Source organism: Thamnophis elegans, chromosome 1 (assembly GCF_009769535.1).
Source record: "Thamnophis elegans isolate rThaEle1 chromosome 1, rThaEle1.pri, whole genome shotgun sequence".
In the NCBI taxonomy this organism is placed as follows: Eukaryota; Metazoa; Chordata; class Lepidosauria; order Squamata; family Colubridae; genus Thamnophis; species Thamnophis elegans.
In genome coordinates this window covers 126,155,984-126,170,584 of record NC_045541.1, presented here as the reverse complement: position 1 = coordinate 126,170,584, position 14,601 = coordinate 126,155,984, and the positions used below count along the sequence as shown (strand labels likewise).

Genomic DNA, 14,601 nt, shown 5'->3' with positions numbered 1-14,601 from the left:
TCCTTAAAATTCATATGAAAACATCCAATGGTTTGAAACCATTTATTGATTACATTTGAAGGAGTGATTCATTTTTTCAAATTATTTTTGGGGAGGAAAAAGCATATCTTGAGGTGAAGAGGTGTGCTTCAGTTAACATCCACTGAAGAAAGATGGATTTTTGTTGATTCTATAGCTTGCAATGCCACCTTCCATTTTCTTTCAGAGTACCACTTCCTTGTATAACAGCTTTAATATTTAAAGCTTTGTTCTTGGAGTAGTAGAAGAAGAAGAAAATAAGTACGTTTCCTTTCTTGCTTCCTCCTATAAGCAGAATTCTGCTTATAGTTAAAACATAGCTATTTCAATATTATATGATGTATTAAAAAAATTATTGAATTTTTATCTTCTGTGATCTTAACACACTTATTAGCTTACAAATACAATAAAACTGCAATAAAAAGCAAACAATGCAAAAAAATATAGAAAAGGTATAAAATCCATAAAGCATAGAATACCAAAACAATGAGCTTCCATTACTCAAACATCTTTCAACATTATTTCAGAAGATGACAACAGTAGGAACAAATCTAACTTCAAGTGGGAAGTCATTCTGAAGGGCTGGCACTATCAGCAAAGAACAACACTAATGAGTATCGCTTCTCCTTGAGCTCCCAAAAGTAGGGAACAATTAACTGCTTCTTCCAGCAAAATCATAATGGTTCTGTTAGGGAGATGCAGTCTTTTAGGTAGCTTGCTGCCAAGTCATAAAGAGCTTTGTTGGTTATCACTGTATTTTATTTTTGTTTATCGACTTAATTTATATGGTTGCTCATTTCTCATAAATGTTCTCTGTTGTAAGATACTCAGAACCACTTATATGAGCATCTGGGCTTTGTATCATGTACTAGCTGAAGCTTCCACATGGCAGCTACATGTAAGGTGCATTGTAGTAGTTTACATATGTAGTGATGAGGGCATGAGTCATTGTTGCAAAGTTTTGGTTCAGTAAAATAAAATGTAATGGGAAAACTGGTAAAGCAGTTGTATAAGAGATAGCAAAGAGGAAATAATCCCCAAAATCTCTTCTGCATCTCTCTTCCACCAAGTCTTTTATAAAGAGGTTCTTTGGAGACATGCAAGAGGGTAGGATGATTCAGAGGGGAATTGAAGGAACTTGTCCATTGCAAGAATGGAAAAGAATATGCTTTTGGAAAGATGGAGCAAATTAGTTGCATTATTTCTTATGTGTAGTCCTTAATATTTAAAATAGGTATGAATTAAAATAGACCTTGATTTTCTGCAATAATTGATAAATTTATATAATAATTGAAATAATTCTGTATAACATTTTGTGATCTCATGTTACATGGTTCTTACATTATAAATTGCAAAACTTCAGACAAGCATAAAAACACTGCATTTATGCAGAGTATATTTTTATAATATTTAGTTAAATCTTTAAGCTCATATATTAATTTACATCACCTAATAAACAGTGTTTTGTTTCTTACAGCTGAGCCAATAACGTTTCCATCTGGTGGGGGAAAGTCGTTTATTATGGGTTCAGATGATGTATTGTTAAGTGTACTAGGCCTTGGGGATCTTGCAGACTTGACTGTGGCAAATGATGCAGATTACAGTTATGATGTAAGTATAACATGTTTAGCACCCAGTATATTTTAAACTGAACCAAGAACTTTGGGAATGTTTAGAACGCTGTTTCCCATCCATGACAATTTCCAGGTATATGGACTTTAAATCCCAGAAGCATGGGATTTGCATCAGAAGCACCACAGCTAGCATGGCTAGTGATACCAATTTTAGGAGTTGAAAATCCACAACCTGGAAATTACCACGATTGAAAAACACTGCTTTAGACCCATCAATAATACTGCAGTCCTGTGATATACATTTATCTAAATCCTGTAAATAGATAATTTCTGGTTGGAGAATTAACACCAATAAATATACTGTACCATGTATTTATTGAATGCATTGAATGAACATTCACTTTCTTCATTGGGAAAATTATGTTAAGATTTAGGAAGATCTGGCTTCCAGGTCTGACATTAGGTTTAGTAACTGTTGGTACCTAATGGAGCAAGAACTAAATGTACCTATTCCAAGAACATAGGTTTAGAAGTTTTTTCCATAATATTTTTATTTAGGTTAAGATCACAATTTTGACATAGCTACTCTAAAATAATAAAATTATTATCTCGTAGATATGCATACAATGTAGGATTATTCTAATGCTGTTTGTTTAAAAAAAAATTCAGTTCATAGATAGCATCTCCTATACAAGTTGTTGGTACAATAAGATCCATTATTTCCTCCATAATTGCAAGCTTTTCCAGATCCTAATACTGCAAAGGAGTCCCAACTTATGATACCCCATTATTATATATTTCATTGAAATATTTATTCATTGAAATAACACTTCAGGAAATGAAATGCAGGGTTTTTCTCCAAACCTAACATTTCTCATTGATACCAGAAAGTTCCACTTTGGACTAATTTATCCCAGAATATTTTTCCAAAAGTCTAATGGAGCATTTGGTGAGCTTAAAGCTTTCAATAGAACAGTAATTTCTTTGATATTATATACTGTTCATACCATGATTGTTCATGATTACTCAGACACTCACTCACAGACTTGCTCTTCCTGCAATAGCATTCTAGGCATCTCTTCTGGGAGTCATTTCCCAGAGCTTCTTAGTACCTGTATTTTTCGGAGTATAAGAGGCCCCGGAGTATAAGATGTACCAAGGTTTTGAAGAGGCTTTTTTAAAAAAAAAAGTAGGTAGGTAGATAGAGGGATAGACAGAGAGAGAAATACAGTAGGTAGGTAGGTAGATAAAGGGAGGGGGGGAGAGAGAGGGTAGGTAGGTAGGTAGGTAGGTAGGTAGAGGGATAGAGAGAAGGTAGGGGAAGAGATAATACTTAGGTAGGTAGATAAAGGGAGGGGGGAGAGAGAGGGTAGGTAGGTAGGTGGGTAGAGGGATAGAGAGAAAAATAGAGATACAGAGAGAAATAGAGATACAGAGAGAAATACGGTAGATAGGTAGAGAGAGAGTAGTTATGTAGGTAGATAAAGGGAGAGAGAGAGAAAGACAGTAGAGAGATAGGGAGAGAGAGGATAGTTAGGTAGAGAGAGAGAGAGAGAGAAAGTGTGTGAGAGAGAAATACAGTAGATAGGTAGGGAGAGGGAGTAGTGAGGTAGGTAGATAAAGGAAGAGAGAGAGAGAAAGAAATAGAGTGAGTGAGAGAAATACAGTAGATAGGTAGGTGTTCCTGCTGGCACAGCACTTGATCAATGTAATTCTCATCAATCAGTTAAAGAGCTTTCCAAAAAGGGGGGGGGAGTTTTTGCACCTTCCCAAAATGACCCATTTTTCACGAAAACGGGCCCTTTTTTTCAAAAAAAAAGAGAGGTATGAATAGCTGGGGGGGGCTTGCAGAGTGCTGGGGGGGGGCAAAAACCAGCAAAAAATGTTTTTTATCAAAAAATTTCATGCATAGCCTTATGGAGACTTAACCTATACTCCTTGGGGCTGGGGGGGGCAAAAAAGGGCCTGTTCTTTGCTCATTTCTGCCCTCCCCAGCTCCCAGGAGCTCTCTGAAAGCCTCCATAAGGGTATACACAGCCATTTTGGTAAGGGGCGGGGCTTCGGGAGGCAAAAAATACTGTATTCGGTGTAAAAGACGCACCCAAATTTTCAGCCTCTTTTTTTGAGGAAAAAAAGTGCATCTTATACTTATATGGTAAATCAAGATGGACCCCAAGATTGTAGCAACCCAAGGTCATGTCACCATGTTTTATGATAGTTTTGCCAAAAAGATGGCATTTATTTATGGTTTTTGGCAAAACTGTGCCCATAGCAAACCATTAGTTTGCTTAATGGCTGCAACATTCAGTTAACAACTCCTGCAAACAAGGTTGTAAAACCATATTAGTCACATGATCAACCCCTTTTAGAGTTGTCACAGCTTACAACTGTAGTGGTCAGGCTCCATTACAGTCATCAGTTGAAGACTACCTATATAGCTGTATGCTTTTGCTACTAATGTTAACATTCATTTTTATTTTAGCTGCCAGCCAACAAAGATGCTTTTAGAAAAACCTGGAATCCTAAATATACATTGCGCAGCCATTTTGATGGAGTGCGAGCATTAGCTTTCCATCCTGTGGAGCCTGTGCTGGTTACAGCCTCTGAGGATCATACCCTAAAACTTTGGAACTTACAAAAAACAGTACCTGCCAAAAAGCAAGTATATATTTACATACGTTAAAGAACATGGAAGTTCTGAAGTTTTAATACGTCAAGATCATGCTCACAGATTGCTTTTTGACATTTTTATTTTAGGAGTGCCTCATTAGATGTGGAACCTATTTACACATTCAGAGCCCATATGTGAGTATTTCTAATTTTTTAATATTCCTGACAAATGCTTCTCCAGGTAGCCTAAAGAAAGTTCTATATGAGAAATGGTTGATTTAATGGCTGCACATTCATTCTTTTGATTTTATTTAACTTTAAAACAGCAATCAGATATATTCTGAATATATTTCTAAGCATTAAAAATGTTTTATATTATTTATGTAATTTATAGAAAAATATGCATCAAAATGTTGATAATCTTAACTTTCTAAATTCAAAACTGTAATTGTTTTATTAATAGTAATAATAGTCCCTTTGTTTTAAAATAGTGGACCTGTGTTATCCTTGGCAATTAGTTCTAACGGAGAACAGTGTTTTAGTGGTGGTATTGATGCAACTATTCAGTGGTGGAATATGCCTAGCCCTAATGTGGACCCATATGATACATATGGTAAGCCTTATCTATAAATGTTGTAACGTGTAATATCAGTCACGTAATTAACCTCTCTGAGATAACCTTTATGTTCCATAATAAACTGAATGATTGCTCATATGAATTTAAATTGCAATGTTTTCTGTGATCTTTGGATTGATCTCAATCAAGATCCATATAGCATGTTAATTAAGATCCTTATAGCATGTGAACTAATATGTCCTTAGCAATATTAAACCTAACATCTTTTTTAATTTTTCTACAGAGCCAAATGTTCTAGCTGGCACATTAATCGCTCACACAGATGCTGTCTGGGATCTCGCTTATAGTGGTATAAAGAATCACTTACTATCTTGTTCAGCAGATGGCACTGTTAGGTTGTGGAATCCACCAGAAAAAGTGACCTGTATTTGCACTTACAATGGAAATAGAGGTGAGTTGTGTGAAAGTCTTTACTTTTTAAAGAAAGTTCAGAAGATTAAATCAAATATACCAAAGAGTTGATTAATAGTAATTCTAAAAAATTCAAAATTTTAATAGGTAATTATAATAATTCTCAGAAGTTTTTTACCACATGCTTTGGCTATATATTGATGCCTTCTTGGTAGATCTGGGACAGTGGTCCAATTAGTGTGGGAAGAGATGGTATCCTATTTACTTTAGGATGACAAAGATACTAGCAATCAATGGAATTGGGTTTGAAGAAAGTTAGGTAGGCTTTAATTATTTTCCAGATAGATTTATTATGTTAAAAATTAGTACTTCTAAGAAAATACTGAATGAAGAAATGTAAAAATTTGGGTTAACAAATAGTTTTTACAGAATCTATGGGTTTTTCCCCCCTGTGTGCTTTAGAATATGGAATTCCCACATCAGTTGACTTCATAGGCTGTGATCCTGCCCATATAGTGACATCGTTCAGCACTGGCAATACTGTCATCTATGATTTGGAAACATCCCAGTCACTGGTAATGCTGTCCTCACAAACAGATTCTGGTAAATTTATTTCTTTTGTTTCAATTTCTTTGCTTGAATTACTCTTATAAGCATATTGCACCAAATTGATAGAATTACTTTGCATACCAAATTGAAATGGTTCAAGTTCTAAACATTTAGAATAATGAATTGCAATGAACCATTGCTTATCTTGAGCTCTGATGCTCTTATATCCCCCTGTTTGCACACAAAGAAGAGAAATGAAAAGTTGTAGGCTTTCACCTTATTGCAAACTTACGTTTTGCCATTTCTAAATAAATGCTTTGCCACAGATTGGATGGAAATTTGTACTCTCTAGTATTCAATGGAAGCAAAGAATCAGAAAGTCAAATTTGAAATTTGCCGTTATTCCATCTCATAATAATGATTGCAATTTTTAACTTCTGCCTGTATCCTCCGTGGAAATTTCCTAGCAGAGTTGACTAATTTAATAGCATAGTAACAGTTTAATGATTTTGAAATATAAGGCTAAAGCAAACTATCTGTATTAATGCTTCCTTAATTCCTTATACTTAATTAAAGTGTAATAATTGCTTCTGTTTCATTCCTAGGATTGCAGTCAAGCAATCACATTAACAGAGTAGTAAGTCATCCTACACTTCCTGTAACAATAACAGCTCATGAAGATAGACACATAAAGTTTTTTGACAATAAAACGGGTAAGGAAATAAAAACAGTTTTCTTGAAATTTCCAAATTTTATATTTTACCTTTTTCTTTACATTTTGGACTTACTTGAATGTTTGTCTTGTCTTTTTTATTTTTTATTTTTGTCATTCTGCTATTCTTCCCTAATCCCTAGCCTTCACATTTCTATTTGCCTTTTTGTCTTTTTTTTTTCTTTGATCTGTCCTTTCATCATAAAAGTGATTGAAAGAGAGCATATTCATCTGACTGTAATGGTTGGTCTCAGCTTGTTTCCTTAAGCTTAAAGTTAGAAGTATTATTTGATGAATTTTTCAAAGGGATTAAGTCATTAGGATCTAAATTTTGAAGCCTTTTTGTAGTGGATCAGATAATGTTTTCTAGTAGTTACTGACCTATTTCATGTTTCTATTATCTGTTAGTGATTATAATTAACATTTTGAAATCAGGATTATCAATCCAAAAAGTATTTCATCCTGACACTCATAAGGGATCAGAATAAAACTTAGTACATTACAAAAGAAGATAAATGGTATATTAACTGGGCTTTAACATTCTCCTTTAAATGCTACAGATTCAAGGGCAAAGTAATGGATAAAGCATGGTTTTTAATGATTCCGGACTTGAGAAGCATTTAGCTCATGGATATCAAACTCGATTGCTTCTCGTGACAAATTGTTAACTTTAATTGCAGAGCCGGGGTGGGTGTGGCCTGTATGTGATACATCCGGCCCACGGGCTGCCAGTTTGACAGGCCTGATCTAGCTGAAAGCTGAATTACATAGAGTAATCTAATAAACAGTTGTTTTATTTCTCTTGCATATTTGTTTGACTCTCTAGTCTTCTCAAACTATAAATATTACATTTATTAAATTATTTTAAATAATAATAAAAAAGTAGGAAAAGCTTAAATAAGGAAGAGGCATACAAACATAACATTTAGTGAGCATTTCAAAGTAATTTTTGTTTGATTCTATATATTAGAATATCTTATGTCAACTTAAATGTCAGATTAATGGTAGCATCAAAATAGAACAGAATAAATTGTAAATCAAGCTGTGAAATTAGATTTCTATTTCATCTAAATATTCCATCACTAGTTAATAAGTCCCAAAGACATTTTAATTTTTTTTAAAATTAAATCTTCCTTTTGGGGAAACCCAAACTACAGATACAGTCTAAGCCTATATAGAATAAAATTATGATCTAGAAATTGTGTCCCTGTTGAATTCTATATGAGATTTTATTTTTATATATAAGGTTATTTGTGACATTACGCAACTCGGATGGTAAACATACTACACAGGTAATCTTCAATTTACGGCCACAATTGAGTCCTGACCATGCTGCAATGGTCATAAGTTTGAAAAAATGGTCATAAGTCACTTTTTCAGTGCCGTCATAACTTTGAACAGTCATTAAACGAGCTGTTGTAAGTCAAGGACTCGGTACATCCACAATTTAACATATTATTCTTCTAAGAAAGAATTGTACATAATTTCCAGTGAAACGAACAATTATAACCATAGCTTCTATTTTGATATACTTTGTAGCAATATGAAGTTTTATAATATTTTAGTACTGTGATGGCGAACCTATGGCACGCGTGCCATAGGTGGCAAATGGAGCCATATATGCCGGCACATGAGCTGTCAGCTCCTGGGCGCATCTGCACACTGCTCAGCTGGGTTTTGGTCTTCCGGGGGGCTGAGGGAGGCTGTTTTGCCTCCTGGGCTTGAGGAAAGCCTTCGGAGCCTGGGGAGGCAAAATACGGCCCCAACAGCCCAACTGGAAGTTCGGAAACAATCCGCTTCTGGCTTCTAGAGGGCCTGTGAGGGACAGGGGAAGGCTGTTTTCACACTCCCCAGGCTTCAGGAAAGCCTCTAGAGCCTGGGAAGGGTGAAAACAGTTTCCCCTGGCCTCCCAGAGGCTCCCCGGAAGTTGGAAATGGATCATTTCCAAACTTCTGGTTGGCCCATTGAGCTTCTTTTAGGCCCTACCCAGGCTTTGGAGACTTTCCTGGAGCCTGAGAAGGGGGAAAACACCCTGCCCTGCCCTTTCAGGAGGAAATACCAAACTCAGCTTGGAGGCAAGCAGTGTGGCGCACATGAGGGGGGGTTGTGCGCGCATGTGCATGTGGGGGCACACTTTGCATTATGGGTGCCGGCACGCGCGGGCGCTATCGCACGCATTCCTTTGCATTTTTGGCAACCAACAACAAAAAGGTTAGCCATCACTGTTTTAGTGTGTTGAAAAGAATTCAACTTTCAGAATTTGAGTTGGTAATCATTTACCAGAATTGTTGGGTTTTGTGGCTTTGTCACCTAATGAGAAAAAAATGATCCATCCCAATTATTATATTTCTGGACAGCCATTGCGATGACCTTGAATAAACTCTGCAGCAACAAAAACATGCTTTTATAAGTTGTTGTCATGTAGTTTTTTCAAAGTCATTTCTGTTGCTCTCCACAATTTCCAGCATTTTTATAGAATGAATCTGTTTTAGCGATCAAGACTGAAGCAACAGACATGCCAGTTTTTTCTAATCGTTATGCGTACTCCAAATTTAATATCTTTCTTTTGATATTATCATTGTTGCATGTCAATTCTGTTTGAATTTTGTATTGCACTCTTATTTTTTTCTTCCAATCATATAATTACTTTATCTTTTATAAAGTATAAGTCTTTATTCTTCATATTTATTATGTACATTAATACTAGGTAAAATGATCCATTCAATGGTTGCTCATTTGGATGCTGTCACAAGCTTAGCTGTGGATCCTAACGGAATCTACTTGATGTCTGGAAGTAAGTTAACAAGCTCCTGTATTGCCAAGAGACTCCCTAGTAATGCATTTGTGCTTTATTTATAACACTTCTGTTTACCTCTTTGTTCAGGTCATGACTGCTCTATTCGATTATGGAACTTGGACAGTAAAACATGTGTGCAAGAAATAACCGCCCATAGAAAAAAGCTGGACGAATCCATTTATGATGTAGCTTTTCACCCTTCAAAAGCATACATTGCAAGTGCAGGTGCCGATGCCCTTGCTAAAGTATTTGTGTGACACAATAAAGCAAGCCTGAACTTTAGTAGCAGGTTTGCCTGGACAAAAAGAGGGAATGCATCACTGCCATCACTGTAACGGTTACTGATGACACTACATGTAACCAGCCTCAGCAGAGACTGTGTTTGGGGCAGGTATAAATTGGTCAGACTGCGATCTCATGAATAATACTGGGCTGATTCATTTAACTGTAATTACTGTATTTTGGGGTGGGGGGGGGAAAGCAAACCAGTATTTGTAGCCTTGACTGGATACGAACTGAGCATTTGTTCTTTAGGTGTGTCTTTAAACGAACGTGGAATCAAATCTTATTAAAGACGTTTATTTTGGACTCTGTGTGCTGCCTTAGGGTTAGGAATGTGCTCTTGTGGGGGTGAGGTGGTGGGGAGTGAGCTCCAAGAGTAGCTTTCTTTGCATCTCTTAGTATTTTCTGTTTATCGGTCAAATGCCACAGAATCCCCTTTTAAACTTTTATTTTGCTTTAAAGAAAAAGGAACTAACTTAAAATATTTAGCATTAGTTGCACAAAATATTTCGATAAAATTCTAGTTTTTATATGTCTTTTATATATTTAGCCTGTCATAACAGTGCTCAAGATTGTATGGATGACGTTTTTCTGCATTATAGTATCCTAAACCAGAGATCTTGCTGGCCTGCTGCCCTGTAACAACACGGTTCCCTTTGTTGCCTAACAAAGCTCTGCTACGTCCTTTCAATAGGATACTAATTAATCATCACTGCATTACCGGTTTCCTAAAGGACTGTAAAAAAATGTGTGTAAAAGGAACACAGAGGAATTAAACATGTCCAGCCCTTCCAATGAACTTTTAAAATTAATCTTGACATCCTATCACTATGTGATATTTTGTACATCTTACTGTATTTACGAGATTATTTATCAAGGTTTACCCATCTGGCTAATGGCCTATTATTTATTTCACTTTTTGTTGGACTTTATATTCTTTTTATGTAGTATGTTAATGGGCCCTGTATATCTATTATGGCACTCTTTGAACAGTCTAAAATAGACTAAAAATGGGACATGTAATAGTTTTTAAGTTACAGACAAACTTTTTTTCCCCCAGCTAAGCGTCTGGATTAAAGTTGATTCCGAGAAGTTGTTTCAGAACTTCTGGAGTGAAAATGTTTTTATTTGCAGTTCAGATAGAATGCAAAATTGTAGTTGAATCAAGAGTCAGAAATTGGCTGTGTTTTGAATTGTTATTCCTGCGTTTGATTTGTTTTTTTCAGATGTGCTTCAGTTTATAATGTAACTAAAGATTTTGTTTGTGTAACTGCATGATTAAGACAATAAAGTATTTTTTCTAGTCTTCCACAAAAATCTTTTTGATCAGTTTGCGAGTTTTGATGAGTTTTGTAAGTTTTCTGTTTTATGAACTATGAATCAGCAAATTTTTAAGATTGTACAACATAACAAAAAGTACCGCTGTTTAAAAAGATAATGTATATAAAATGCATATAATAAATACTAAATGGTGTACCTGTATATACTGTTGGCTATATTTTGTTACAAAATGTATGTGTATCATTCTGTTCTCTTAAGTAACTGAACTAGGAAATGAATGTTTCAACAGCACAAGTATTGTTTACATATTGAGGTAATTTTTGTTTTTTTAAGTAGTTGCATTATGTTATTAGTAATTTGGGACAGTATTCCTCCCTTACAAGAACTTGTTTCAAAACATATATTCCTAGTATTTTTAAGTGGACAATGGCAAGGTAACATATTTTGCATTTTAATTCATAACAATGCTGCCTTTGATCAAATGGTTTTTAAAAATCTTGGACTAGTTCTATAAATTCTACAAATATTGATGCCTTTACTTTAGAGATTAGATAATATATAGCATACTTTTAGATGTAGATTTGCTAATTAACGTTAAATGAGTTATGTGAGTGTCAAAGGGAGGGGACGCAGTAAATCTCTGCAGAAATTATGTTCCAAAGAGAGGGAGCCGCTACAGAGAAGATCCTTCTGTGCCCTGCCAGATGTATCACCTTAGGAGACAGGACTTGCAATATTCCTTCCTTCCCCCCCTTTTCTCGGCCAAGTGGATATAACCAAAAAGAGACAGTTCCTCGCGTAATCCAGTCCCAAGCCATGAAGGGCTTTAAAGATGACAACCCACACTTTTAAGTAGAGTCTGTCAGCATCATTGCATAGATGAAGGGCATGATTGCTGGTGGGGAGGTCTTTTTGTTCCCTTTTTGGCTTGTTGATTCTCTCTTGCGTAGTATGTAGATACTGTGTATGTCTATTGATAGCTAATTTGTTCAAGTTTCAGGTTTCTAGAAATTCCCTAGCATTTTTGGACCTGGCTTGGTCTAGAATGGTCCGTTTCCCATTTGAAACTATGGTTAAGCCTGTCCATATGTTGTGAAATTAAAAATTAAATTAAATTTACTAGTAATGCAAATAGTTGCATTTGAAAGAACTCTGGAATAAACAGAATGCACATTTAAATAAAATTTAAATAAAAGGAGTTTGAAAAAGTGATGAATGTGTTATGATTTTAAAATAAAATTAAGTTACCTTTTTCATGCTAATTGGCCATCCCAGAATGTGTAAGAAGGATTGGCCATCCATTTTATTATGCTGGAACTGTAAAATGATGGAAAGCATATTTATTTGTTCTGTTATCTTGTTTTGGTTGAATATTTATTAGTGGTTTGGGAAAGAATATTGTTTAAAGAGATCAATGTGATTTTGAATTATATTCATAATTACGTAACTATGAATATTTGGAATTTATAATTAGTACTTTTCTATAATTAAAAAATTGTAACCCTGGATTGATACCGTATATACTCGAGTATAGGCCGACCCGAATATAAGCCGAGGCACCTAATTTTACCACAAAAAACTGGAAAAGTTATTGACTCGAGTATAAGCCTAGGGTGGGAAATGCAGCAGCTACCGGTAAATTTCAAAAATAAAAATAGATACCAATAATGTTTTTGAATATTTATTTCAAAGAAAAACAGTAAACTAGCGGTGTATTCAATGAAATACTTCACTCACCTTATGATGCTGATGTCCCGCTGTGATGATAATGTCCCGTGCAGCCGCGGGAGCGATGTCCCGCCTCCTATGACACACGGCACAGTGATTCCTATCATTGGATCACTGTACCAGAGGAGGTGGGACATCGCTATGTGGCTGCTTGCCATAACAAGGAGGAGGTGGGACATCGTTGCAGAGCGGCAGGAGGGGGAGGAAGGGGAATCGTAAGACAGCCCTGCATTACATTAGAACGTGAGGAGGGGGGATGGTGCGGTGCGCGCTGCGCGGCAAACTGACACAGAGGGAGGGGAAACTCACAGGGGCACTGGGCCATTCACGAGTGTCACCCAGCGGCATGGCCCCGCCCCTTTTTCTCCTCCATTTCGGGCAAATTTTTCACTGACTCGAGTATAAGCCGAGGCGGCTTTTTTCAGCCCAAAAAGTGGGCTGAAAAACTAGGCTTATACTCGAGTATATACAGTATATACGAACTACTTCAGAACTGCTTCTATACTGATATAATGGAAAGATGGATCAATGTTATTCCATGGGATAAAGCTTTAATTCTGTGTTTAAAGATCCAGCTCATTTTTATATGCATGAAATATTTTTGCTCTTGTTTTGGGATTTTTCTTTGTATGCTAAAGCAATATTTTAAACAAATCTTAAAGAATAATTCTTGAAATAGTGGCACAGTGATTAAATGCATAATAGGACTTGGAAACTAACCTTTAGATCAGAAATTAAAAATGTAATAGTTTACTCATAACAGTAATCTAATCTCATATGCATAACTTGTTTTCAATAATCAGCATTATTTCTACTGTGCTGCTTTTATGTAGTAAATTTAAACATTGCAACATTTGATTATTGGTATCAAGATAAGCACTCTAAGCCTCTGGCTAGGTTTCTTAAAACTTCATTTGTATTCTCTCCCCTCCTACCAATCGGCAAATATTTTTGGGTAGTTATCTGAGAGGTTTTCCTGACTGCTGGACTGTAATGGTTAAATTATATGTACTTATTTAATATGATTGCCCAATGTATACTTTGCTGTTTAAAACTTGGTTAAAATGGGGGAAAAGATGCTTTTGTGGATATTTTTTTAAAAAACACTGAATAAAAACAAAACAATGAGTTGAATCACATTGTGACATTCTGTACAGAGAAGAGCCACTGATCCCAAATCTGGCTGGTGGAAAAGATTCCTGATAATTCTTTGTTCATCTTTTTGTTCATCTTTTCCTTGATCAAAATTACCCATATTGTGGAAGGAAGTACGTTGATACTAATGCAAAATTTGAAAATCCCCCTTTTCCTCTTGGAAGACTCTGCAAGACTGTAAAAAGAAAATAAACTTGGATACAGCCTCATTCATTCCTTCGCGATAGAAGACTACCAGAAAATCCCAGAAATACAGGTTACATTAGGAAAAGGAAAACATTCTGGAACACAAACCACTCTTCTATTATTGTCAAGGCAACAAATGGACATAGTAACAAGGAATGGTATTTGATTCATAGAAAACCTTACTACGTGCACACACACCTTTCTAAATATTTATATACTTCAAGTTGAAGTAAGGTAGTAATGAGTCAAGTTCAAATTAATTAAATGTCTTAATTAAATGTATCTGATTTGCATATTAGACTATCATATTGGTTGAATTCATTTTTATTTTGCCAGTTACATAAATATTAGAATAGGAAAAAAAATTGGAATAATTAGTACCTCTGAGTTTGTGAATGAACTAGTACAATTTTATCATACCCAAATTAAATGAATTAGACAATTGTAGACTATTGTATGAAATTCTTATACTTTTCATAGTACTGAATTTTTTAAAGAAAGGAAAGTAAAGTTTTGTAATGTTTTATTGTTATGATTCAGCCCTTAAATTGATAGTTGCATTCCTTATTGCTTTATTTATACATTTAAAAGAAATAGGTAAAAAATAATGTATATTTTACATGCCATTTTTTAAAGCTTTTAGTAAACAAAAGATCAATTAGGGTAACACAAAAACAGCAGGATTTTTTTACGTACAGTGGTACCTCGTAAGAACTTCTTT

The 14,601-nt window shown here is 35.3% G+C and overlaps 1 protein-coding gene across 4 annotated transcripts in view; it reads left to right on the top strand.

Moving 5' to 3' along the window:
• The window catches only part of STRN3 (striatin 3), a 41,374-nt gene extending 30,362 nt beyond the window's left edge, over positions 1-11,012 (top strand). For all 4 annotated transcript variants that reach the window (XM_032230352.1, XM_032230366.1, XM_032230359.1 and 1 more), the window contains 9 exons: positions 1,496-1,629; positions 4,075-4,250; positions 4,350-4,397; positions 4,694-4,815; positions 5,063-5,230; positions 5,653-5,793; positions 6,345-6,452; positions 9,159-9,245; positions 9,336-11,012. In XM_032230352.1, the coding sequence (XP_032086243.1) occupies positions 1,496-1,629; positions 4,075-4,250; positions 4,350-4,397; positions 4,694-4,815; positions 5,063-5,230; positions 5,653-5,793; positions 6,345-6,452; positions 9,159-9,245; positions 9,336-9,505 (1,154 nt within the window). In that variant the 3' untranslated portion in view covers positions 9,506-11,012. The remainder of the gene's footprint in view (positions 1-1,495; positions 1,630-4,074; positions 4,251-4,349; positions 4,398-4,693; positions 4,816-5,062; positions 5,231-5,652; positions 5,794-6,344; positions 6,453-9,158; positions 9,246-9,335) is intronic.
• The last annotated feature ends 3,589 nt before the right edge of the window (positions 11,013-14,601 follow it).